The 24630-nt window shown below is 43.9% G+C and overlaps 1 protein-coding gene across 1 annotated transcript; it reads right to left on the bottom strand.

The window, feature by feature from the left end:
• Positions 1–22127: 22127 nt before the first annotated feature.
• On the bottom strand, positions 22128–23879 carry lratd2b (LRAT domain containing 2b). Its single transcript, XM_071925473.2, has 2 exons — positions 23741–23879; positions 22128–23347 (listed from the first exon to the last, which is right to left on the bottom strand). Exon 2 carries the CDS (start codon positions 23139–23141, stop codon positions 22296–22298), a length of 846 nt encoding a protein of 281 aa, XP_071781574.1. The 5' UTR covers positions 23142–23347; positions 23741–23879; the 3' UTR covers positions 22128–22295.
• Positions 23880–24630: the final 751 nt, after the last annotated feature.

The following is a 24630-nucleotide window of genomic DNA, read 5'->3' as shown; positions in this document are numbered from 1 at the left end:
TAAAGAAACAGGTTTGTGAATGATAAATGAACAAGCCTTTGTATCAAATCTGAGGGAATGCACTTGTGTGATTAAATCTCCCCCTGCCTGCTCTCACTCACTGAAGGGTCTTTGTTCGGAACAGAAACAAACAAAGGCTGCGTTGAGATGAAACTAGGTGAAGCTAATCTTTTAATAACCTTGCATCAGGCTTTTTTAAAATCGCTAATTGTTCTTTCCCTCCAAAGTCTGCGTCACGCAGCACTAAGAGCATGTTGGCAGTGAAGATATTAACTGGCAACAAATGATCCAGATACTGTTGAGTCATTCATTTCTCCACTCTAGGTCACTTTGAATTAGGTTTCTGACGTTTGCCAAATCAAATCATGTTTTCTGCACAAGATGGTTATGTCACAGGTAATTTCACAGTGAGGGTAATTTGTGGGAAACACACACACACACACACACACGCTCCTTCCACATAGCTTCCACACAGAGCCGTTGAGCTGTACCTTGGAGGATTGCAGTGCTGTAAATATCTTAAGAACATCAATCAAAGCATTGTACAGTACGGACATACAGTGCTGAAAAAAGAGCGTAATCGACTCCCAATAGATGCTTGCTTTCTTCTCACCCATGGCTGTGTTTGATCTCTAATTCACATTCATCCGTTCAGCATCTGCAAGTAGTAGGAAGAAGGTATAGTGGCTGCCTGAGACACTGTAAGCCTTGATATCTCTCCCGTCCACGGAGGATTTTACCTCTGGCTTCCCAAACTGGGAGTGCTGGATTTGAATTTAGTCTTTCTCACTGGCACAGTACTCTTAACCCCCCCCCCCCCCCCCCCCCAACACACACACACACACACCTGGCTGAGCAATACCGGGGCCTGGGTTGAGAGTGTATGGGCACTCATGGGACCAGCACTCTAAAATCCTAGCTTGATACTGGAGTCCTGCTTTCCTTCTGCTGCTTTTTGGGGCTGAATCAAAACAGTTTGGCTTTCCCAGCAAAAAGGATTCCGGCCCAAAGTCAAAACTACTTTCCTTAAAGCTTAGTTGAAGTATGATATCGCAAATGATGAATGATGATTTTAGTGAAGGTCAGAGAGACAGTCGAACGTCATTGTTTAACATCTGTATGAATCCACTTGAGTGATTAAATCCTTGTCCATTAGGATTCCTAGCCTCACTCTGCTGGTGAGTGGAGAGCGGGGACTTATAAGGTTCTGTCTGGGTAGAGTGCAGTTCTGAGAGATCCAGCATCAAAGTTTGGACATCCCAGCTGGCAAAACCGTTATGTTGTGTAATCTATCTTTATAGCTCAGCAAGGCCTGAGGACTTTGAATGCAACATATCATAGGGAAAATTAGAAATTTGATTTTTTTTAAAGAGGGCCCAAACAAGTCAGTTGATATTGTCATTAACTTGTCATTATTTTTTTTCTTTTAGTTTATTTTTATTGCAATGGTAGTTCTTACATAGGAAATAAAAACATTACCACCATTTCAGGCTACATTAGCTAGTCACTGACAAAGGTAGATTTTGATTGGTCTGTCCTGAAACATTGGAGTTTGTGATTGGATGGGAAATAGAACCTTATAGCACCAAGCTGAAATGTACTTTCTGAGATAGAACTTTCTTTTTAAACATTTAACTCCAAAAGGTTCTTAAAAATAAATAAATAAAAAATACAATAAATAACACCACACAAGCATAAAGTAACATTCAAAGATTATGAATATGTGGGTAGCTGAATTTTGGTCAAATGGAACCTTATAATTCCACGCTCACACAATGGAGGTCTGTGATTTCTGCTGTTACTGAGCTGCTCATTTGGAGGAGGAAGGCTCATACTGGAGTTATCATCCAACTGGCCACTGGTTCATGTCAGTATGACAGTAGAGGAGTTTGTCCTGACTCAGAATAATAACACTTGTGCTGACCTACTTCTTCTCCTCCTCCTCATCTCCATATCCCCATCTTTCCCTTCTTCATCTCACCACGTCATTGTTCTCCTTCTCTTCTTTCTCGCCTCCCTGTTCTCTCCCTCCAAACCTGTTACTCTTATTTTTCTCTTCTATCCCCTCATCCCTCTTGCCCTCCCCTCCCCCCCCCACCCTCACTGTCCTCCCTCGCATTCATAAACACCGTCCACAATAGTTTAGTCATAGATAACGCAGCTGGGGATGTGTCTCCTGACCTTGTGTGAGGAGGGCGTGTTTTGTCAAGCCAGTCCCATCCGGTGCCTGGGTATGGCTTCACTTAAAAGGAACATCAAGAGCTAATCTCCTAAACACTGATAAAGGCCCATCTGGAACAAACATACCAATGAATGATGCATACCTCCTACTTGCGCAAGTACTTTTTGGCCCTGAATCTGTTTTTGGACACATGTATATCTCTCCTGGAATGGCGTTGTTACAGCTAATGTGCTGGCTCAATTTCAGCACCCAAATCAGCCTCCATGGCTCCAGGACTTGTTCTCAAGGCTGTTTCATTGGGTCCAATCAACTCAGTGAACTGTATAAGTAGACCTATATTTGTCGTTTTGCCCCATCTGCACTCTAGTCTATTTCCTCCTGACCCTTTGAGTCTGTAAGTGAGGACGGAGTGGCCGGGTTACGCGGGAAAGCAGCCCAGATAACCAGGGCTTATTCATTATTTATCTCCTTAAATTTCAAAACAACATCTCTGCGGCATAATTTGTCAGATGGGGCAGTGGTTCTCAAACTGGGTGTTGGGAACCTCCCAGGGGGGTCGCAAGATGATTTATGGGATAGGAAAAAAACATTTCTACCATACAGATTTATTATCATGTGTAATTTGTCTGATTTTTCTCTAGTTTTTTCTTTTGTCTCATGAAATACTGAGTAGTTTTCAGCCTCTAGGCCTCCTCTGATGAGCAAATGGAATGACCTGAAAAAGGAAAATCATCCTTTGGTTGAACTGTTCACCACTCCGCACATGCAGCCTGTGATGGAGGTTGCGAATAGGCATCGGGTCACAAGCCAAAAAGTTTGAGAACCACTCAGCTGGGGGACAGTTTTAGATAACGAATAGCGCGTTTGATTTCGTGACATCAACATGTTGAGTTAACCCTGACCTTCGCCCTGTTTTGGAAAAGAGGCCTGTCTGTGACGAAGATTTGGTTTCACATAACTAACATGTTTGAGGAACTTTCCTGTCAGCTGCTCAAACTAAAGGAAAAGACTTTTGAAACACTTCAAACACAAGGAAATTTCTGGAAATGTGTTTCCTGGCATCAAAGACGAGAGCTTTGTGGATTGAGATTTCTAGTTTGATCTCTATATAATGTCACAATTCGCTGCTTATAGGTAATTTGAGTGCAAATGTCAGTGGAGAGTGACAGCCTATACAGCAAGGCTTAGTCTAACTGATTTACTATGTATGCCATAGATAGCAAATCAGTCTACAATGCTAATTTGATACCAGTGTTCCAGTTTTCTATTGCTGTGTCTGAAAACTCACACTGTACCCTACCAATAAAATGCAGAATGCAGAAATGCACTAAACTAACAACACAAATCAATTTATCATGCAAAATCAACTTTTAGTCATATTATTTCTTATTCCAATTGACAATTTTGTTGCATTAAAATATTCCAAGCTAAGCTAATATCTCAGAATGCTCATTAAATATTTAGCAGTGTTGGTTTATGAATTTTCAGAGAAAGCTTATAGCTACTAAAGACAGTCAGATATACAGTAGGCCTACTTACCAGATACAATACTAGATACCATGGGGTTTCCCTTTCTCCAGTAAGTAAGCATAGGCCTTTATCTTGAATGAGAGCTTATTTAAGGTGGTATGAAACAGGACGGCCCCCCCCTTGTCACCACAAATGATGACCTTTGTCCCTCTTATTTCAGGACAATCGACAACATCTCCCTTGTTAGATATGAACAGATGTGGTGCTGGGAGTGGACATTATTAAAAACGATCAGTCAGTCAGATAGCAACACACACACACACTCACACTATACAGCCCGGCGCTGCCAGCCTAAAGCTGTATGTGTCTCTGTGGAGCCCCTGATATTGAATAAAGAAATGCCACACTCACAGAAAATAGCTATGCTTTAATATGCAGCAGCAGTCAAAACTATTTTTTCCCCTCAAGGCGTTAGATTTGAGCGTGGCATATCCCACAGTTGGATGCCCTGGTCTACATGGAGGCAGAGTCAAACAGAGATGAGAGGCAGCGACTGACTGGATTTAGGGGAACATTATGCAGGAGGAGGCAGACCGGTATGCTGTTAGGGTTTAGGTCTATATTTGCACATCTGCTAGCCTACTTTCTTCACTCATCTATTTTCAGTGACACCTATACCAGAGGGTAGATTTTACTGTGATAGGTTTAAGGCTGACCCCAGATCACAGCTGTTTGTAGCTCAAGTCCTTCCTATTATGTTTACAATACCAGTGTAAGCGTGAGACTGGAAAGTCACTGGTTCGTATCACCAGACCGGGTGTGAATAAGTCGACTCCCTGAAAGCCCAGTGCAGCACCCTAGTGGCCAACAGTACTAGACCCCAGAGGTGGGAGTAAGTCACACATGTGCAAGTCACAAGCAAGTCTCAGGTCTTAACCTTCAAGTCTCAAGCAAGTCCCAAGTCACTGTGTTTAGACTCAAGCAAGTCGAGTCACTGCTAAACGTCAAGCAAGACAAGTCAAGTCATTGCTCAGGTCAAGCAAGTCACAAGTCAAGTCACCATGAAAGAAGTGCTTAAAACAAGAGAGAAAGGGGTACAATGGCGAGCCATGTCATGAGAAAACTGCACCTGTTAGTTAGTTAGTCTCTACAACTAGGGATGGGTATGGTTAGGATTTTATTAATACCAATACCACTATTGATACTGCTTATCGATACCAATACTTATCAATACTCTTTTGAGTGCAAAATACATGTTGTTAAAAAAATTATCAGTACTACTTTTATATTAGTTTGGGCAAAAAATATTTAACAAAATAGTTTTGTTGATAAAATGAAATAGATTGTTTTCTCAGACAAAACATGATGATGGGACCAATTGGTATAGATACTGTAAATGTCTGGTAGTTGTTGATACTTGAGAAATTTCTGTTTCTGTTGGTTTTCACTAACTTAATGGGAATATGACTGTAATATAGTGTGTGTCCACCAATCACTAGTTATTGCTACCTTTGTGAGCTGCAAGTATGTTTTTCTTTTCAACCTCCTTCCTAAAAATATAGGCAGCTCTGGTTACATTAGGTTACACTACTGACATTTTAAAATCACGTATTACATTAAAACAGACATATATGATAGCATATAATATTGGTATGCTATTTCATCTCTAAGCATTTTGTCATTTTTCCTTTAATTAGGCCTTCCGTTGACAGTTTTCAACATAGAGGATAGTGAGTGACGTTAAAATAGAGTTGAAATGACTGATATTAGGTGTAGAGGGTGACTAGCATGTCTGGATGATCATGGCAGTTTTGAAATCTTTATCTAGGACCCTTTGAATGTTGAAATAGATTATTATACCCGCAACAGTTTCCCACTTTGTATTTATTATGCGGCACACGCGAGTACCTACTGTATAGACAATTGTTCAAATTGCGCGAAAATGAAACATAGTATTCTATCTGATGATTACTATTTTCTGCTGTGGATTGTGTAGACTAATACATCCATTAATTTAGAACACTGAAATTTTAATCCTCATCAAGGAAAAATACCATCTTGTTTGCCTGATCTCGCAGGATTGCATTTGTCACACAGTTGATTAGAGAGAGGGAGAGACCATTCTGCTGTGGTTGAGTTGGTTACATGAGACATTTTTTTTTATTCTGAATGAAATCATTCCGAAGGAAGATTGCTACGCAAGTGTTTACATGAGTGCTAAATATAACGATCGCATTAAGATGTGCGTTTACATGCTCCACAGTATGTAATCAATTCCTCCCGGAAAAAAAGGGTCACGTAATTGACATGACTTACGTTAAATGCGCGAGCATGTGCAGAAAGAGGCGAGATAAAAAAAAGTGATCGGAATGAGTGTTTACATGATGAAATTTTATCCATCGACCGGATTATGAAAGGGTTAAACCACCCCTCTCAAACGGAATGAAATTTCATTCGGATCAGCCAGTTTATTCTGATTGGGCTACTATTCTGATTAAAAGGCTCCATAAACGCAGCTATTTACTTTGAACTAGTGAGGGACCGCGAACAGAATGATGAAGCTCTGTCTCGAAAGCTGTCAATTCATAAGCTGTCTTGTCTGAATCAGAAACGGTCTGGTAATATAAGGCTCGAGAGAAAATCCGCGCAGGTATGGGAGAATCCTTTCAACATGCTTTCAGCTCGATCCCGTCTTGCATTGTTTTCTAGGTCCTGCAAGACACTGTCTTTTAAGCCTGGGTTGCGCGCACTGAACGAAAAGTCACCCAATCATGTTTCAAAAACAAAACGTAACTTCTCAATATCTAGAAAAATGCAAATACTTAATAAAAGAAAAAGTCAAGTCCTTTCGAGTCATCTGTCTCAAGTCTAAATCAAGTCTCAAGTCATGAATACCAAGTCAAAGTCAAGTCGAGTCTTTTATCAATGTTAGTCAAGCAAGTCTCAAGTCCTCAAATTTGCAACTGGAGTCTGACTCGAGTCAAGTCATGTGACTCGAGTCCCCCACCTCTGCTAGACCGTGATCATATTGGGCATGTATGCATGTGTTTAACCCTCACTCCCATGTTCTCTTCTTTGATATTGAACTTAGGCCCTAGGTAGGTCCTCAATTCCAGTCCTTGATGTCCGGTGTCTTTCAGGTAGTTAATGAGCTACACCTGATCTGTATCTACCTGACACCAGGTGTAGCTCATTAACTATCAGGGAGGAACAAAAACCTGCAGGACACTGGACATCAAGGACCAGAATTGAGTTGGTTTTCTATCCTATCAGGTAGTTAATTGCATTCACCTGGTGTGTAAATCAGTCTCTGATTTGATGACTAATATGAAAACCAGCAGGACTCCTGGTTCAAGGACTGGGATTGAGAGCCACTGATCTAAATAACCTACTACTAACTCTCTCTCTTTCTTTTTTTGAAAGGGTCTTTTATTGTGAAAGGCTGGGCAGGTTCAAGGCAGGGCAACCTGAGCAGACTCTCCCTCTCTCTCTCTGTCTCTCTATCTCACTCTCTCAAATCAGCTCAAGGTCTTTTATTTTGAAATGGTCTTTTATTGTGAAAGGCCATGGTTCAAGGCAGGGCAACCTGAGTAGACTCTCTCTCTCTCTCTCTCTCTCTCTCTCTCTCTCTCTCTCTGACTCTCTCTCTCTCTCTCTATTTCACTCTCTCAAATCAGCTCAAGGTCTTTTATTTTGAAATGGTCTTTTATTGTGAAAGGCCGTGGTTCAAGGCAGGGCAACCTGAGTAGACTCTCTCTCTCTCTCTCTCTCTCTTCCCCCACCCAACCTGTAATCCAGTGATCGGTTGTCCGGGCAACAGCGCCGGCTACCGCTCCGCCACGCGCGCCGCACTGCCGGGTCGGGATGAAAGTGCCTGGAGGGGGCGATGCAAATCACCCTGCTAGCACCCCACTGGAGATCCCCCTAGAAATCCTGGATATAAGCCCGCCCCGGGGTTTTTCTCATGCAGCGGTGAAACACCTCTGTGTGCTACTGGAGCTCTGCTGTGAAAGATCTGTGTCGTTCACATAAATAAATTAAAGTAATACCGCAGTTGGTATTCGTTTCTGCTGGATCAGATGTTAGCGGTGTGTTTACGTGCAGAGTCTAAGATGTGTTTTTGCTTATTTGATGGGACATCTGTCAAATTAATATTCCATCAGCACATAAATGCTTATTTCATTCCAGTGCTGGAATCCAGAAAATCCACAGCTTAAGTCACCTTGTCATTGCTTTGGAAATGAAACTTTTCCCTTGCCAGCTTTCATGGTATTTGGGCTTGTGCAATGCTGGTATGTATCAATTACTGATATGATTTACAGAGAGCACAAGGAGAGGAGGAAGCTGTCTAATTGGAATGTGTAATGTTAAGCAACCCCTCCATAAACTTACATATCTGGTAATAAACACACAAACATGTGCACACATACACATCCTGTAAGCACGCAAACTTGCACTGTGTGATATGCAAACACACACACACATGCAGGGTGTGTGTTTGTGTGGCCTGCTCCCTCACACGCCATCAACGCTCATTTCGCTCACTGTTATTGAGGAATTAGCTCATAACCTTGTGCATTGAAGCTGCCGAGCTCCTCCATAATCCCTCCAGCAAACTTCGTGTGAACTCTAGTGCACATAATACCTTCATTCAGGAGTCAGTGGCATGTGGAACAATTGAATAAAAGCAGAGTTCCTCAAATGTTTTCATAGAATAGACTGCCAAATAAATGAACAGTAGGTTTGGGACTCCCATCTGAGGTTTTGTTTTTGCATATGATTTAATAAAGAATTGCATATTCTATACTCTGAGAGGGGAAATAACAGTGGTGAGAATGAAACCTGCGATCTGTATAGCCTCTCCGTCATTTTGATCACTTCAGTCAAATGTCAGTGATATTAAGCAGTAAACGAGGCTATATTTTGGTGGGGACCCTCTGGGTGCTCCTGCACATGAATAAATAAATAAATACACAGTATATATTCACACACATTATGTCACTGGGTCTAACTGTGACAACATACGATCACAGCAAATTACTAAATCCTCATTGACAAGTTGGAAGCGTGATGGTCAAGTACACCTTCTTGACAGGATCCTAATTGTTGACAGAACCTGTAACCAGAGTCTGGTTTGACTTGTTAACAGTAAACAGCTGATCCGCACAACTGCATACTGCTCCAGGACATGTATTCACAGTCCACAACGTTTTGACCTGTCTTGGTCTTCATCAGGTGTCGACTGGTCAGGTGTTGACTTGTTAGCAGACCTGGGTTAATATTTGCAGATAATTCATATCATAATCTCATTGGAGTACCAGATAGTTGGGGTTTACTGCCTCAAGACAATTCATACATATACATTGTGAATCACAAAAAAGTATACTAAACTGTCTTTCAAGTACTGAACTGTGATTGGCTCAATTTTGTAGGTTAGAATAAATGCTAAGAATTATTTGCAATTACAATTTGACCCTGGTCTGCTTGTTAGCACAAGTTTACACATTTGTCCCTCTTTGTAACTACAGATTTGGGGTAAATTTCAAAGACATGGAGAGGCAAGGCAGTCCTGGTTCCTCCTGGACGGTGTTCAGATGGGTTGTAGCTGCATGTTTACCGGTGACAGGTCTGGTGACAGCAGACTGTCATGGTAGGGTCACTCTGGCAGTGGCACCGGCTTTCTATTCAGAAAGAGGTTAGATGCAGTGCAAGTGCTCACACAAGGTCTCCACTCTCTCTATGCCATTTTCTCTCTCGGTCTCTGTCTCAGTCTGTCCGCCTATCCTCCTGCTTTCTATCTGCCTCTAAGTGTTTTCTCACATCACTCTCCCTCTATTTCTGTTGCTCTATATGCATTCTCGCCGGCTGAGAAATTAAAAACTCTTGTCGGCAAACATAGCTTACATGCCAATTTCCACTCGGGGGTGGTTAGAGTATATCTCTCTCCTACAAAGCGACAGGAAATAAAACACGAAATTCTGTCATTTGAGTGATGGCTGAAATTACAGTCTTGGAGTTTAATGTGAATGCAGTGGAGACATAAATTGAGAATTTACTTTTCCATGAGCTGGTTTCACAGACGAGTACCGCAACTAGTTTGATCTATTCATCGTGTGCAGGAGTACATAGCTTGTGCGTAACCTTTAAGAGTTGTGTAAACTGAACCCATCTGGAGTTTGATGGTTTGAAGTACATACATTAAGAAACCCCTGTAAAGCCTCCTGTCTACAGTAGTGTAGTTGACAGCTCCTGAAAGTCACTGCATTGCAAATCAACTCCCTTTGTGCCTCCTCTCTGCAGCTGCATAAATGACAATGGTCTTCTCAGCGGAATGCGATCTGACACCGAAGACACCTGTATCAGGGTTCACACTTTCTACAAGCCTGACTCACGCTGATTGGATTTGTGCCACTTTGTGAATAGTCTTTTTCACCCCGATCTGTCACTGTGTGCCAGACCTGTAAAATACTCATCCTGGCCTCGAATAGCCTGACTGCCACCAAGATAATCCCGCAGCCTCAGCCTTGAAGAGTGCGCGGAGAAATCCGCCGACAGAGAGAGAGAGAGACGGACTGTTGGAAGATTCTCCCTGACTTATTTTTCTTATTTATCTCTGTGACAGTGGACCCAGAGAAGGGGATGAGTGCAGAGAGAGAGAGAGAGAGAGAGAGACAGCAGCTCATTGTGTTGGCGCAGCGTGTTAGGGAGAGGCTGTGATCATGACTGGCAGTAGAGAGACGAAAGCGAAGGGACGGCGGGGCCAAAGACTGAGCCGCGATGGTAATGCATGTCACATCGATGAGGCCGCGGCGAGCGGAGAAGTTGGGAATGGGGTCAGCTCCGCATCCGGCCTCACAACGCCGCCGCCGAGAGCTCTAACTCCGACTCTCGCTCCTGTCATTTGTTTGGTCTTTCTCTATCTTTCTCTCTATTTCACTTTGACAATTCTTCCCTCTACTTGTAAAGCTTCTCTTCATTGGACATTATTCATCTCTCACCAACCCTCCCCCCCCCCCCCCCCCCCCCCCGGCTTTCTGTCTCCCTCTCTCCTCTCTCTCCGTCTCTCCAAGCTCTTTATAATTCACTGTGTTGTGGACTTCAGCCTTTTGCCTTTGTGACAAACTGTAAAGGGAATGCAGCTCGGATTAAACAAAGCTAGCCTGATATTCAGACTGAATGGCCATTTTGTTCCCACTCCATTACTCAGCCTGAGATTGTTAACCGTTTTCTGTGTGTGTGGGGGAGTTTCCCCTAATCAATCACTAGTGACTGACGTAGTATCCGGCCGCAGCTTATTTACCAAGTTTACCAAGAATGTTGGTCGCTTTTAACAAAAATATCATTTTTACAAAGACAATATTTGGTTAAGACGGTGATTTCAACAAATCTGTTCTGCCGAAACGCCAATGAAAACCCGTTGCACGAACGGTTCAAACTTAAGTCCCGCCTGCAAAGGAGTTGATTGGCTCGATTGTTGCTCAGAGCGAGAACAAGCCGTTGACCAGAGCAACACCAGACTCTCTGAATCGCTCGCTAAAATCTGAAAAGTGGGCGGGGCATGATTCAGGAATCTGGAACCAGGCTAAAACAAAGCCCCATTAAAGCCTAATTGTGCTACTTTGTCCACAAACAACACGATATGTGCCAATCAAATGCTGGAGGATTAAAGCAGAAACACCTGATAATGTACACCTGCACAGTTCCTCTGCGTCTGCACTCAGTAACCCCCCCACCCCCCTCGCCCACAGAGAGCCAGGCGGGTGGCGTGGGACTGGGTGGGCGACGCCGAGGTGCCCGAAATCTCTCTCCAGCCAACTGCTCCACTGAGCCGCACAGAGGAGCTTAAGAAGAAAGAAAACACCGCTAATCATTACCCCTCCAACCCCCACCCTTCCCTTTCCTCTCCCCTGCTTTCCACCTCCTTCCTCTCATTAAAATAAAGTCTGCGCGAGCTAGCCCGCATACTGATGCTTTGTTAAGCACTCTTAATTGAACTTGAGGATTCTTAATGTGCCATCATTCAAACGCTTAGTCTGTATGCTCTTGGCTGCTTAGTGCGAATTGCCCTCTGTGCTGCATTCATCCCCACCTCCTCCGCTGCACGTCCCCTCACAGCATTAGGAGGGAGAGGGAGGCATGGTTTCCGTGGCAGATTTGCAATGTACGGCCAGCGAGGAAAGGCGATTGACTCTTAATGGAACACAGGGAACAAAAGCGTTCGCTCGGTGCCAGCTTGGAGTTTCATCACCGGCCAGGGGAGAGAGGACAGAGAGTGTGAAAGTGAGAAGAGAGGAGAGAGAGAGAGGGGGAGGTGAGGGGAGACAGGAAGCGGGAACAGTGGGAAAGAGCGAGAGAGTGAGCAAAGTTATTGGGCCGGATGGGGTAGGGTGACATCAATAGCATCCCAAGCAGGGCCACAAATTAGCCGGGCGAGAGGCGGCGCAGCATGGGAGCCGACAGCTGGGGCCCCCATGCGCACTGCCACCAGGGGATTAGCAGGGGTTCGGGATCTGACACAGAGGGGATGAGCATCACGGGCGGAATAAAGAGCAACGGGGGGATTAGAGGGCTTCCCGACACTCCACCAACACTCATGAAGGGCTTAAAGGGCTATAGATATCATTAATGAATGGACAGACAGACAGAGAGAGAGAGAGAGGACGGGTAGGGAGTTGCCTTTTTTCTTTTATTCAGCCTGACCCCCCCCCCCCCCCCCACACTCAGCATTTTAATGATCATATATTCTACGCACATTCATTAAAACTCAACGAGAGGACGGGCCGGAGAGGCAAACGGTCCGTGTGTTGGTTGTTTAACATAACACACAGCGCACCAGACAGAGGTGGCCCGGCGCTGACTGGCGTATGTTCAATTCATGCGACTCTCTGAAGATTACGCCTGAATTATTCATCTGAAAGTCGTGGCGAAAATGCCAAACATGTATTTGTATGCTTTTGTGTGGCTATACCGGGATAACGAGATCGGAGTCATTCTGGTGCGCGCGTGTGGGTGTGGTGCGATACGTCAAATTCTGCATTCAGAGGTCTGGCATGTGGCGATTTGAGGGGCCAACGAGGCTGTGTCTTGCTTTATAAAAAGGAAATAGCCGAGTTCTTCTGTGATAAACACACAGTGCCTTCAGATAGGCGCCGGCCGCGCCACCGCGTCGAGATAACCGATGTGGCGCTTGGCACGGAGATAACCTTTGTTCTAGCAACTAAAGATGAGATGAACTCACGGAGCTAATGTGATTTGGGAAGACAGTCGCCGCGCAGAACTGAAAGTCTGCAAACTATCAGCGCAATCTGCGAGTCTTATAAATACCCCAGTCCATGCCATGATAATGACATTGCCTCTGAGCGAATGGGATATCCTGGGAAGGAAGGCGGGGGGAGATAAGTCTGCATGTTGTTTAGGAACATGGAGTTATCACCCTCCTCCTCCTCCTCCTCCTCCTCCTCCCCCTCACTAAAGCACTGGGTGTAGCACTGATGGGGTCTTTATCATGAAAGAGGAACTACTTATCACTGGTGTTCCCAGCGAGCGATCAAGAGCACAACTGGTTTTGCTGAGGGGGCTGAATGCTCTTTTATGAACTTCAAAATTGAAAGCTTGATGAGAAGTTTTATGAAATTGATTTTGCATCCATGTTAAGGTCTGCTTTGATACGTTTAAAAAAAATCCATCAATGGCGATTCATTCTCGAGGTTAGGGATGGGTGTTATGTACCATGTAGGCCAATGACAGAGCTTTGTGTGTGCCTGTGTGTGTGTGTGTGTGTGTGTGTCTTTTTTCCAGCCAGCCCAATGGGAGTTTGTGAAGGTTTATTTTACCATGAAAAGAAATCCACATGGGTCATGGAAAGTTCCCAGAGCCGACCGTTTCAGTTCAATTGTTCTCCCGTCTTGAGAATGAAACAGAAAAGATCCTCTGCAGAGCTCTAATGCTTTTCTCTTCCATCTTCACAGTATGGACTGCGGTGCGACGGACATTCATTGTCCGACATCATTTGGTGTGTTTGGGTCCCTGTCTCCCACTGTGGCCAAATGGTCTAACTGTGTCAGAGAAGCCACACCTTGTCCTTGCACACAGTATCCCACCATTGTCCTCATAGTAATCCCCTGAGATGCCCAGGAAGGGTGTGTATGGATGTGTGTGTGTGTGTGTATGTGTGTGAGGGGGGTTCTTCTTTGTCCCTCGCATACGTAAGCAAACCAAGAGTGCGTGATCTGTTGTGTATGCCTGAAAAACAAAGAATATATGCTCTGCATGTTGTAGTTGTATTCATTTACTGTACTTCTTGTTTCCTGATTGATGTTACACAGCCGAGCCTTGTTTCAATTATTGTGTTGCTTGTTTAGGCCGCAGAGCACATCTCAGTATTCTCGGTGACAGGTGCGTAGGACAAAAAAAAAAAAGACTTGATTGGAACTTAGTTTACCAGAGGGAGGTCTCATAACTGAAACATTGCAATACCAATAAAACAGGTTTGTTTGTTTTTTATTGCAATGAAGGTTATGTAGGAGTTATTTTTCGTTTGCATTCGTTTGCATTCAAAAGCCGTAATAGCGAGGTCTGGAATTTTGAATGCGGCCTAATTGCTTCTTTGTGTTGTCAACGCACTTGGTTTGTTAAGAGCGAAATCAGAAACTTTGTTGACCATAAATGTCAAAACCTTAAAATGAGCCATTAGCATCGCTTCAGAGAGAACACTACCTATTCTAGCTCAGGACGGCTGCGGTATAATCACCACCACCTCCCATTTTCACTGAGCACATTGAGATTTTAATCACAGGCTACAGTATTTCTGAATTGTGTGTGTGCATATATGTGTTTGTGTGTTTGTGTGCACAGACACATGTGTGCATGTGGGGGGGTTGTAATACATCTTTGTAATTAGTCTCATAATTATAAGGCAATAAACTGCAAGTACACTAGGGAGACTGATCCATCTCCGGAAATACCCTGGTAAGATGTGTTGCTATGACAAAGCTCCAGAAGCAAGCTGAAGCTCTGCACAGCACAACAACACAGGGGTTGTTCTGGTGTGTCTGCATTAATGTGTGAGGTATGTAATGTATAAATGTGTAGAAACAGCCAATGAGAGGGCCTGCATTGTTTATCGGGCCTGCTTCGTGGAATGGACGTGGTCTTGCAGAGACTCTGATCCTTCTCCAAAACCTCTCCCTCGTAAAACATCAGCGTTACCCTGATTTGATTGTCAATCCCACTCTTGTTGCCACCTCTTTCTCCGTGCAATTGTTTCTCCCGATGGCTGTCTAGACTGGGCAATCACAATTCTTTAAACGCTGATGCACAACGGGCCCGTCGTCTTGGAGTCCTCGTCGATCTGGTCGATGTGCTTAGACGGCCACTGAGTGAGACTAAATTGGCTTTGCCTCCATTAGTACAACAGTGCCTCATTATCAGCAGCCAACATCTAACCTGCAGGGCCAGACCTCTGCTACCCCACCACCCACTATTTCCGTATCACACACACACACACGCAGACACACACACACACACACACACACACACACACACACAGAGAGACGTGCATAAATACATACACAAAACTCACAGGTATGCACAAGCACACATATAGAGATGTTCTTCCTCTGTGTCTCTCTCTCTCTCTCTCTCTCACACACACACACACACACACACACACACACACACACTAATACTCCTATTTCCATATCTTTGATTGAACCAGCAGGACGCTCAGGTTGCTACTGAGCACACCTGCCTCCGTAGCGGACACCCACAAAGGATGATGGGATGCTTATCAGCGGGAGGGGGAACAGAAAACAACCCAGACACGTCCTTCCCATTGGCGGGCGGCTGGGTGAGGAGGCGTGACGAGGGATCGTGATGACAGCGGGAATTGTCACCGGTGCACTGGAGGTGAAACCGGCGCCGCCATGAAAGCTGTGTAACTATCAAAGGTTTAATATGAGGCTAATGAAGGTGAGTAGCAGAAATCTGTGATCATGTAGCCTCCCACTAACCTGCTGCATGTGTGTGTGTATGCATGTCGTGCGCGCGCGCGCGCGTGTGTGTGTGTGTGTGTGTGTGTGTGTGTGTGTTTTCCCTGTAGGCTATTAGTCAGTCAGCCCCCACTCTGTTTGCACAGTGGTGAAACATCAAGATTCCTTTAAACGGACACACACACACACATACAGACAGACTGGAGGATATGTTTTTTCGTGTGAAAGTGACTGGTTTCTTAAATTTTCTTACGCACGAATACCCATGTATGCCCCCCCTCCTCCCACACACACACACACACACACACACAAAGTAAATGTCACTCAGTGCGTAACCTTTTTACAACAGCATGCTGATATTTTCCCATTCGGGATCAGCGGTCGCAGTCTGAACACAGACATTATGCCTGCGAGTCAAACTCCCGCCAAGCGACGGGTTGGTGATTCGTGTTCACGTATATCGTTTCAAGACTTTTGATGCCATTTCTGCTTTCTTCGGTTTAATACTGTAAAAAAAATCAAGATGCTCAGTAGGGAAAGGTACAGATAGAGAGTCAAAATCTGGATTCGAACCCACAATATCATGAGCGCATGTTGTGTCTCTACCCTAGCTGTAATGTTGAGCCCATAGTCAGTTCATGAAGTGTTTGCACCAGTGTTTACTCAGTGTTTTGTATGGGTGCGGGTGGGACCGCACTTGTCTAAACCTCCTGTGGCTCTGCCTGGATGTAAAGGATGAGTTCCTCTGAAGAACTGTCACTCATCCAGTCATTTAAAGTCTGGTCATGGACATCATCAGGTGTTAAGTGAAACGAAATAAGGATTGCAGAGGAAGGAAGGAAGGAGGGAAGGAATGAAGGAAGGAAGGAAGGAAGGAAGGAAGGGAAGGAGGGAGGGACAGCATCATAATGGGTTGTGTGATTTATTATCAATAAGCTGCATAGGAAACACAGTTGTGTCCCTGACAGGGCAGAGGAGAAGCAACATGGAATGAATATTAAAAAAGGGCAAGAATCTTGAAAAGCAGTGATTTGATTCATTGAGATATGTGAGGTTTGTTTAAAAGAAATGAAAGAATAAATGAATGAATTGCCAAAAACAGGCTTTCAGAGGATTATGACTATCGCTGCCAGGTGTAAACAAAAAAATTGCCACTTTTCCAAAATAGCACAACTCCTATTTTGGCAATTCTTGTGTTTTTACTTGACTTAATTGGTAATTTCTGGTTTATATGGGTTACTTACAGGATTAATGGCCCTGTGGTGATTGAAACCCATTGAAACCCCTTCAAATATGCATGAGGGGTCTGGAGAAGGGAGACAAAAAAATAGAAAAGGAGAAACTGAGAGAAAGCGTAAAATGGAGAGGAGAGGGGAGAGAGAGAGAGAGAGAAAGAGAAAGAGGGTATATAGGGTGCATAGAGGGTACCACAGCGAAAGAACAATTTCTCCTCTTACGTAACCTCTCCCAGATAAAAAGCGCCTGCTACTGTATAATTTGCATGATTGCACTTGCTTAAATCCCCCCTTTTTGTGATTTTTAACCTCTGGTGACCTGCGCGCTGTTAGTCATTTAGTGCAGCCGAAGACGTGGGGCAGGATATTCTGAGATGAGTCAGGATAAGGGCGGCGTTGATAGTCATCGAATCAGCCAGCCATAAATAATTGAAGTGACAAACAGGGCATAGTGCTTCGAGGCAACAATTCTCAGTCGCATCTGAGTTCAAGTATAAGGAGTAGGAGGATTTATGTCAGTTGTAAGCCTATCATCATTTTAATAATCACTGTTGTTTAGGCATTCTATTGTGTGTCTCTCTCAGGGAAAAGCCTCCTATAACTGTCTCTCTTTCATTCATTCATTCATTCATTCATTCATCGCCACCCAAAGAAACAGGGTCAGCCTATTGTCCAGGTTTATTTAGTCACTTCCTTGTTGCCTGGCTCTGCTTATGTAAACCAGACACAGCCTGGTTGACTGGACAGGACAGCTCAGACTAGAATAACGCCTGATTCCATTCTGCAGAGCTTGTCCTCTCCTCATGAGCTGCTGCCTTTCCTCTATTAATGATATTCTTACATATTCGTACAAAGCTATTCTTATATACGCTGTCTTGGAACGTGTCACTGTGCAATATAGGAACATGAGCACTCATATCTTGTCTTGTATCGTCACCAAGCTCGACTCGCTCCAGGCACGCAGCTCGCTTTAAAAGAAAAGTGAACACTTAAAAGTGAAGGAGAAAGAGAGAAAAGTTCACTCCTATACACTGGTATTCTTTTGAACCTCCTTGATTTCCTTGAACTGATTCTGAGCATAGCCATACCCCAGTTACAGTTTTTAACAACGGCTTTTACCCACACAGCCCCTCTGCTCGGTCCTGCAGTACCACATTTGTCAGGGAAAGTGAAAAAAAAAACACAAAGGAGGGAAGGGAACATTGGTTGTGTTGCCTGCCTGCATGCGCTCCACACCACAGTAGCATACAAACTAAATTCAATTGTTGTGCGGTAAAAAAAAAAGTAGCTGGCAAAGCACAAACACTTTAAAACTAGGCTATGGGAACATTGCTTTGAAATGGAACGCTAACCTTGGATCTCCATGGGACTGGGAAGGGAACGGCGATGGACTTTGCCATTGTGCGGCTAAAACAAACAAGCCGCCATCCCACGCCGGGACAAGAAAGGATCACAGCGGAGGGCCGGTCTGAAACACGCAGAACAGTAAACACAGCACAGTCCAAGTCAAACTGCTGGGAGTCCTGGCCGGAACATTAACCCCGCGTTGGTTGTTGTCGAAAGTTTACAAAGAAATGTAACAAAAAAGTTGAGTGTGAGTGTGAGTCACAGCGGTGTGGATCGATGATTGGTAATGAATGCGGTGTAGTTAATTTTAGAGTTACAAGGGCTTTTGGAATTTCATTATGCTCTCTCTAATTCACGGGAAATAGAACTGTCTTCCCAAACACCAACATAAACATGATTCAGTTGAGTGGGCGGTGAAAATGGCTTTGATAAACAAAACCCCACAGTGCCGGGCCCCCTCGTCTACGGCGGGCCATGTTAAAGGTGAGGAAACAAATTAATATTTTTAGAGTTAACCTCAACCATCCATGTAAAGAAACAACAACAACAAAAAAGGCACAACACAATACAGAGATGCGAACTTCAGAGACGATTAGGGAGTGACCTCGTTTTCAGAGTATCAGCCACTGTATCAAACAAGGAGAAATGTAGGCAAATTTTGGATTAGAAACTCACTTAAACTTTCAACATGGCAGTGCTCATCAAAAGCGGGTGTAATCACGGTAATCTGTCTGACTATCTTATCTTCCGAGCACACGCCCTCGCTCTCCCAACAGCCATTAATAAATCCCGTTCTTCACTGGCTGAAGAGGATCCCTATCTGCTGGCAGCCTCCCTCAGCGGTGCAGAGATGCTGCTTGAGCTACAAAAGATCAACTAGCTCTCGAATACAAACCCCTGAGGTGGGATTCAAACGCTAAATTGTCTATGAGCACACCTGAAATCGTCAAACCACCCTGTGAAATGCATCCATTGGTCGGATAACAATCTTGCGATAGCAGGACACTCCCAGTTCCTGTAGCCCTCAGATAGAATCTCTTCCCAAGTTCGCTCTTCCAAAGTTCAGACGTGTATGTGTGTGTGGGGGAAGTAGAGGTTTGCAGATAATGACATTTTGTAAACATAGGGTGGGTTTGATTTGAGCTCTGGCTTGTCCCCAAGGATCTGTAATGTGGCCAGATTGCCAGAAGGGCATGGGCTCTCCTCCAATCCTCCAAGAGAAAACAAGACAAGCGCCGCCATGCTCTGACTGACGGAGCCAACAGACCGAACTAAAAGCTTCCCTCGGTTTGGCACTGTTTGGAGTTAGCTGATGTTAAAAGGAACGCTTTCCAATTGGTTATTTTAAAGCTGATCACTCTCACTATTCACGTCAAAACTAATTTGATATCAGAGATCCCATGGCCATTTTGTGCATTCGGTTTAATTCAATCAGGGATGCAAAATGGCACCGGATCTGGACTTGCCCAAGGCTTTTCCTTCACCAAATTTCTGTACAAACCAGTGTTTGATTTTCGAAGTCACATTATTGAAATAGCAGTTACAGTCATATTAACCCCCTTCAACTGAAGACGTTTCTAAGACCCCCAAAACCCACTGGCTTTTCAAGTGTTAGCTATGTATCTGTTCTTCATAGCACATGGTATAATATATATGCAGAGCAAATTTCTATTATGTGGCTAGTAAATCCAATTCAATGTAATTATAATTCTATTTCAACATTATCACACATGACGAGAGTGTGAATCATATTCACCATTATACAACTCTACTGGCAGCTGCTTTAACATATCTGCAAATACTGCTTGGGCTGTGTCGGTGCTGAAACACTACTGATTGTTTATCATAAATATGCATCACACACACACACACACACACACACACACACACACACACACACACACACACACACACACACACAATTCATATTTGATCTGTGTGCTAGACCACAGAGAATTGAAGAAATGCAAATGTGTCCAGCAGCTTTCCTCTTCGGTACCACTGCTGATGATCCTGCCTTGGGTCCAGTGGGACGTTACCTGCAGCAAAATGACTACAGCATTATCTCCATGCAAATATTACCATAGCAAAAACAAACAGGCAAAGTGACTCATCTACATACTGGCTATGAGAGAGAGAGAGCGCTGTGATCGCCTTGCTCTGAAACACAGAGGGGAGAAAGACGTACTCCTCACAGTTAAAAGTGGCCTGTTTTGATTTCTGTTGACTTGACTGTGAATTTAAACTGTTCCAACGGCAATGCTTTTTTCCTTCGCACTAATCACAAATCATTTCCCATCATTTATATCCTGTACTGCATCATTTCATGACATTTATCAGTTGGAATCATTTAAAACATCCGGTCATATACATCATAGCTATCCTATCTCATGTTTTCTATCGTATTGTAGATCGCTCCCCAGCACAATAAAAGCATAAAATCAAATCATAGCAATTCCATATACACAAATATATCGGTTGCCATTTTCTATTCTTATTCCCATTCTTATATCTTGGATAGAAACTCAAGACAATGGAGGGGAATGCGATTCAAGCTGAGCCCGTTTGGGGGCCTACACAAATAAAAACGCGCCTTTCCCCACAGTTTAATGAATGCTGTGATTCCAAGGGACGGAAGGAAAGCAGGATATGCGTGAAGAATGTTTTAAGCCTGTGGCTAAACTTTCAAATATGGCTTATCTTGGGTCGGCAGAGGTGTAAACAAAACAAAAATGTCCAGCATGGCGGGAGCACAACTTGACACAAAGTAACAAAGACATGTAACTAGTTTCAGGGAGCTGCTCTGAGCCAAGTATTTAGATCAAACTGGCAGCGGTAACAATTTTAACTCCGAGGCAGCCAACATTCCTCACCATGCAACAACAAACAAATGGCACAAGTGTTACTAGCTGAACAGGTAGAGCTGTGGCTCCTTCAGGGTAAAGACTGGGATTGTAATGGTGGTGGTGTAGCCGCTTTCAAAACATTTCTCCAGCAAATTGCTTTGAAATAGTCAAAATATAATGATGGTGTTAAGGTTGCAGGCTTTGGTTAAACTCTGTGTTAAAATAGAGCATCTTCCACTTTCAACTGCTGATCATTCTGAAAGTGTTTTAGCACCATTCCCATGAATTCCTCATTAATTGGTCAATCAAAAATTCTGTACTAAAAAGAAAAAAACGTATTGGTCAAATATATATATATTTATTTCCTTATTCCTTCATACAAACAACTTTTTTCCCCAAAAAAATAAACTGTTGAAACCCATGAATCAATAAAAGTGCACAGTTGTAGTTGTGAACAGTGTCCACGAGATAGTCAAGAGTGGGTAAAGCTGTGTGATGATTGGAGGTAAAGCAATAGAAGGGAGTCTTTAAGGTTGACATACAACACTAGAAGCAGGAGTTTTCTTTCTTCCACTCTGTATTGGTCTCCAACACCTGAGTTGTACAGGAGCAAGCATTGTCAGCACCCTCATCAGGCTAAAGTACATGGGAGAGGCTTTACTCCTCTGTGCAAAGATTCATCAGATAAGGTTAACTGTCAGTTGGCAACTGAAGTCTGACTTCACCTCCAAAAGTTTAGTCTGCAGGCAGCAGCTTCACTGCAAACCTGTCCATCACAACAAGTCATGTAATCTAATATCGAGTATGAAAATCTTATTTTTCTTAGCAGAAGTGAACAAAATCTGCCAGTGAGGTAATTTTAACTTATTTTCAATGCAAATCAATTTGTTTTAACAATTTTCTTGACCCTGCCATATTTCCAGGTACTGACACTTCCCTAAACCCCCATCAGTAGAGTTTTTCCTCACTTATTTTAAGAAAAATAAAATTTTACGACTAAATACCAAACTCCTAGTATTCACTTGTTATGATCGACATTCTTTTGCAGTGCAGCACATGCACCCCAGCCCATGGGCAAAGCACTTTATTGGTTGACGCGAGGCGTAAATGCTCTCCATCCAATAGACATGCTTTGTTTGTTTACGCACGAAATTGTGCATTGACGTTGAGCATCTCCATCTCGCTCCAAGTCTCGCCCTGTCACTTCACATGTATCCAGCATGAATCAATTGACAAAATGCTCATCTTTGATTTCATGGGCTGTGTTGAGGTGGTTGGCGAGCTCCTGCATCACGGCATCTTGGCCGATCTGATCGTTCCTCCTCTTTTCCATGATCACGTCCTCCAGGCTCTGAAACTCCAGCACGTGATTCTTCTTCTCGGTAAAGAGTAATTTCAACCTGTACGGCTGCTTCCCAATCCTTATCTCACCGCCGATTTTGAACTCCCGTTTGCCATACCGGCACCAGGCGGCGAAACACTCAGAGTTTCTCCAGTACAGGTCTCTGTCTCTCGCCCCGACCTGGTCCAGGGCGTTGCGCACTATCACCTCCGGCGGGAGCGCGCGGTATCTGTAAAGCCCGTTCACTATCCTGCCTTTCTTCCCCTGGCTGACGTCGGTCAGAAAGTTGTTCTTTATCTCCGCCCGGTGCAAGTGAACCACCTGGAAGTCCCCGACGTAAACAGCCCAGTGTGGATACTGTCCGGTGGCCACGAACTCCACCAGGTCGCCCGGTCTGCACTTGTTCAGGAGACTTTCCGCCGAGTGAGTCGCGCTCATATCCGCGGTCCCGGTGTTCCTCTCGTAGACGCACTCCTCTCGGTAGTAAACCGCGCACTCCAGCTCGTCCTGCTGGTCAAACGGCTTCTCTTCCTGGTTTGTCCGGTGTTTGTCCGGCGCAAAGTGGTCCAAATTGTCGTCCTGCTCGTCGTCGTCGTCGTTGGAGAAAATGTAGGACACGCCGATCCGCGGCCCTTCGTCGTCGCCGCCGTCCGGGTCGAACCCATTCGGGTCCGAGGTTGGCACCTCGGCGTAACTTAAATGCGTCAGTTTCTCCACCTGGTTCCCCATAAAGGTGCAAGGTGGATCAAGGGGATAAAGAAGCAACACACAAACAGGATCCACCTGTTCCTGGCGCGCTCACTTCGGCCGAGGAGGAGACGGAGGCACGCGCAGGGATCTATCTCAATTTAACTAAATCCAAAGCGGTGCAAACGGCCGCCAGTAATCCATGTCCAAACGAGCAGAGCCACCAAACGAACTCCAGCTGTGCCGACCTAAAGAAATAAAAAGACAGCCGCCTAAATAGTGAGTTCAAAACACGACTGAAGCCATATTTCCTCAAGTCAAACTACTATGCCTCGTCCTGTGACATTCCCAACAGGTGGCTAGCAGTTTCTTCGATTTGTCTTCTACGAAAAAAATCACTATAATCTTCCTATAGGGACTTCCAGTGTGACTGTGCTGCTCAATAGTGAGCTTATCGTACTTTATGGTATTTTTTAGCTGCTATTACGTCACTAAAACATTCCTATAGGGACTCATCTACACTTTTACTGTCATGTTTGCATTATGTCATTGCAAAATTGACTTTAGGATTACTATGGTTGTTTTCCGCAAGGGTAACCTGTCCAGGAAACTCACCGGGCAGCAGACACACTGACACTCACCTGCAATTTCTCTGCAAAACTGGCTATTCCTGGCTATTTTTAAATCCAAAAGAGAGAGAGAAAAAGGATATTTAAGTGTGTTGTCAGGCTCCCCTCCTTCCTGTATGGAGTGGTGTGGTTTTGCTGTGCTGACAGTCAATAGTGAGCCTCAGCGCTTGTTGCAGCGAACCCAGCCAGGATCCTAGTGACTGGGAGGGAGGTGTTGTCATTTAAAGCGACAGTGCGCTTTCTTTTACCCCCTTTATCATCCAACAAGTGAATCACGACCATTATCATTTATTAATCATGTGTTGACGCTTACCAAAAAAGAACTGCAACAAGTCACGTATTCCCGTATTCAGTTTAAAAGTCTTATTTAAGTGAAATAGTTCTAACAATGGGGAGAGATAATTGCGCTTGTTTCCAGTGCAGTTTAACTTGTTTCCCGGACTTTTGTAGAAACAAGTGCCAATATCTTGACACAAGACAGAATAAGGCAGATCATTTCACTAGTATGTAAAAAAAAAAAGTCACTTAATTCAAGAAAATTATTGAAACACGTTTATTTGAATTGGAAAAGTGAATTATCAAACCCCACTGGCAGTTGAACGAAACTATTTATACAATATGCTATAGGAATATTATGCATATCATAGGAGATAAAAAAATACCATAAAGTATGATGAAAGACAACTCTTTAAGGGCATATAAATGGATTACGCATCCACAGTTTATAATGCATGATCCATATACAAAAAACTACCCCACAAAACAGTCTGATTCAATACAACCAATCACACTCACACACCCCAAATGAAAAAGATCTATAGTAATCTGATAATAACGTTTAGAAAGGACATTATACAAATATCTCAGCACTATAAAAACTATAAAATATCAGTACTATAGTA

This window comes from Centroberyx gerrardi, chromosome 12 (genome assembly GCF_048128805.1).
Source record: "Centroberyx gerrardi isolate f3 chromosome 12, fCenGer3.hap1.cur.20231027, whole genome shotgun sequence".
NCBI lineage: Eukaryota > Metazoa > Chordata > Actinopteri > Beryciformes > Berycidae > Centroberyx > Centroberyx gerrardi.
Note: the sequence above shows the minus strand (reverse complement) of the source record. Positions and strands in the feature narration are given on the sequence as shown.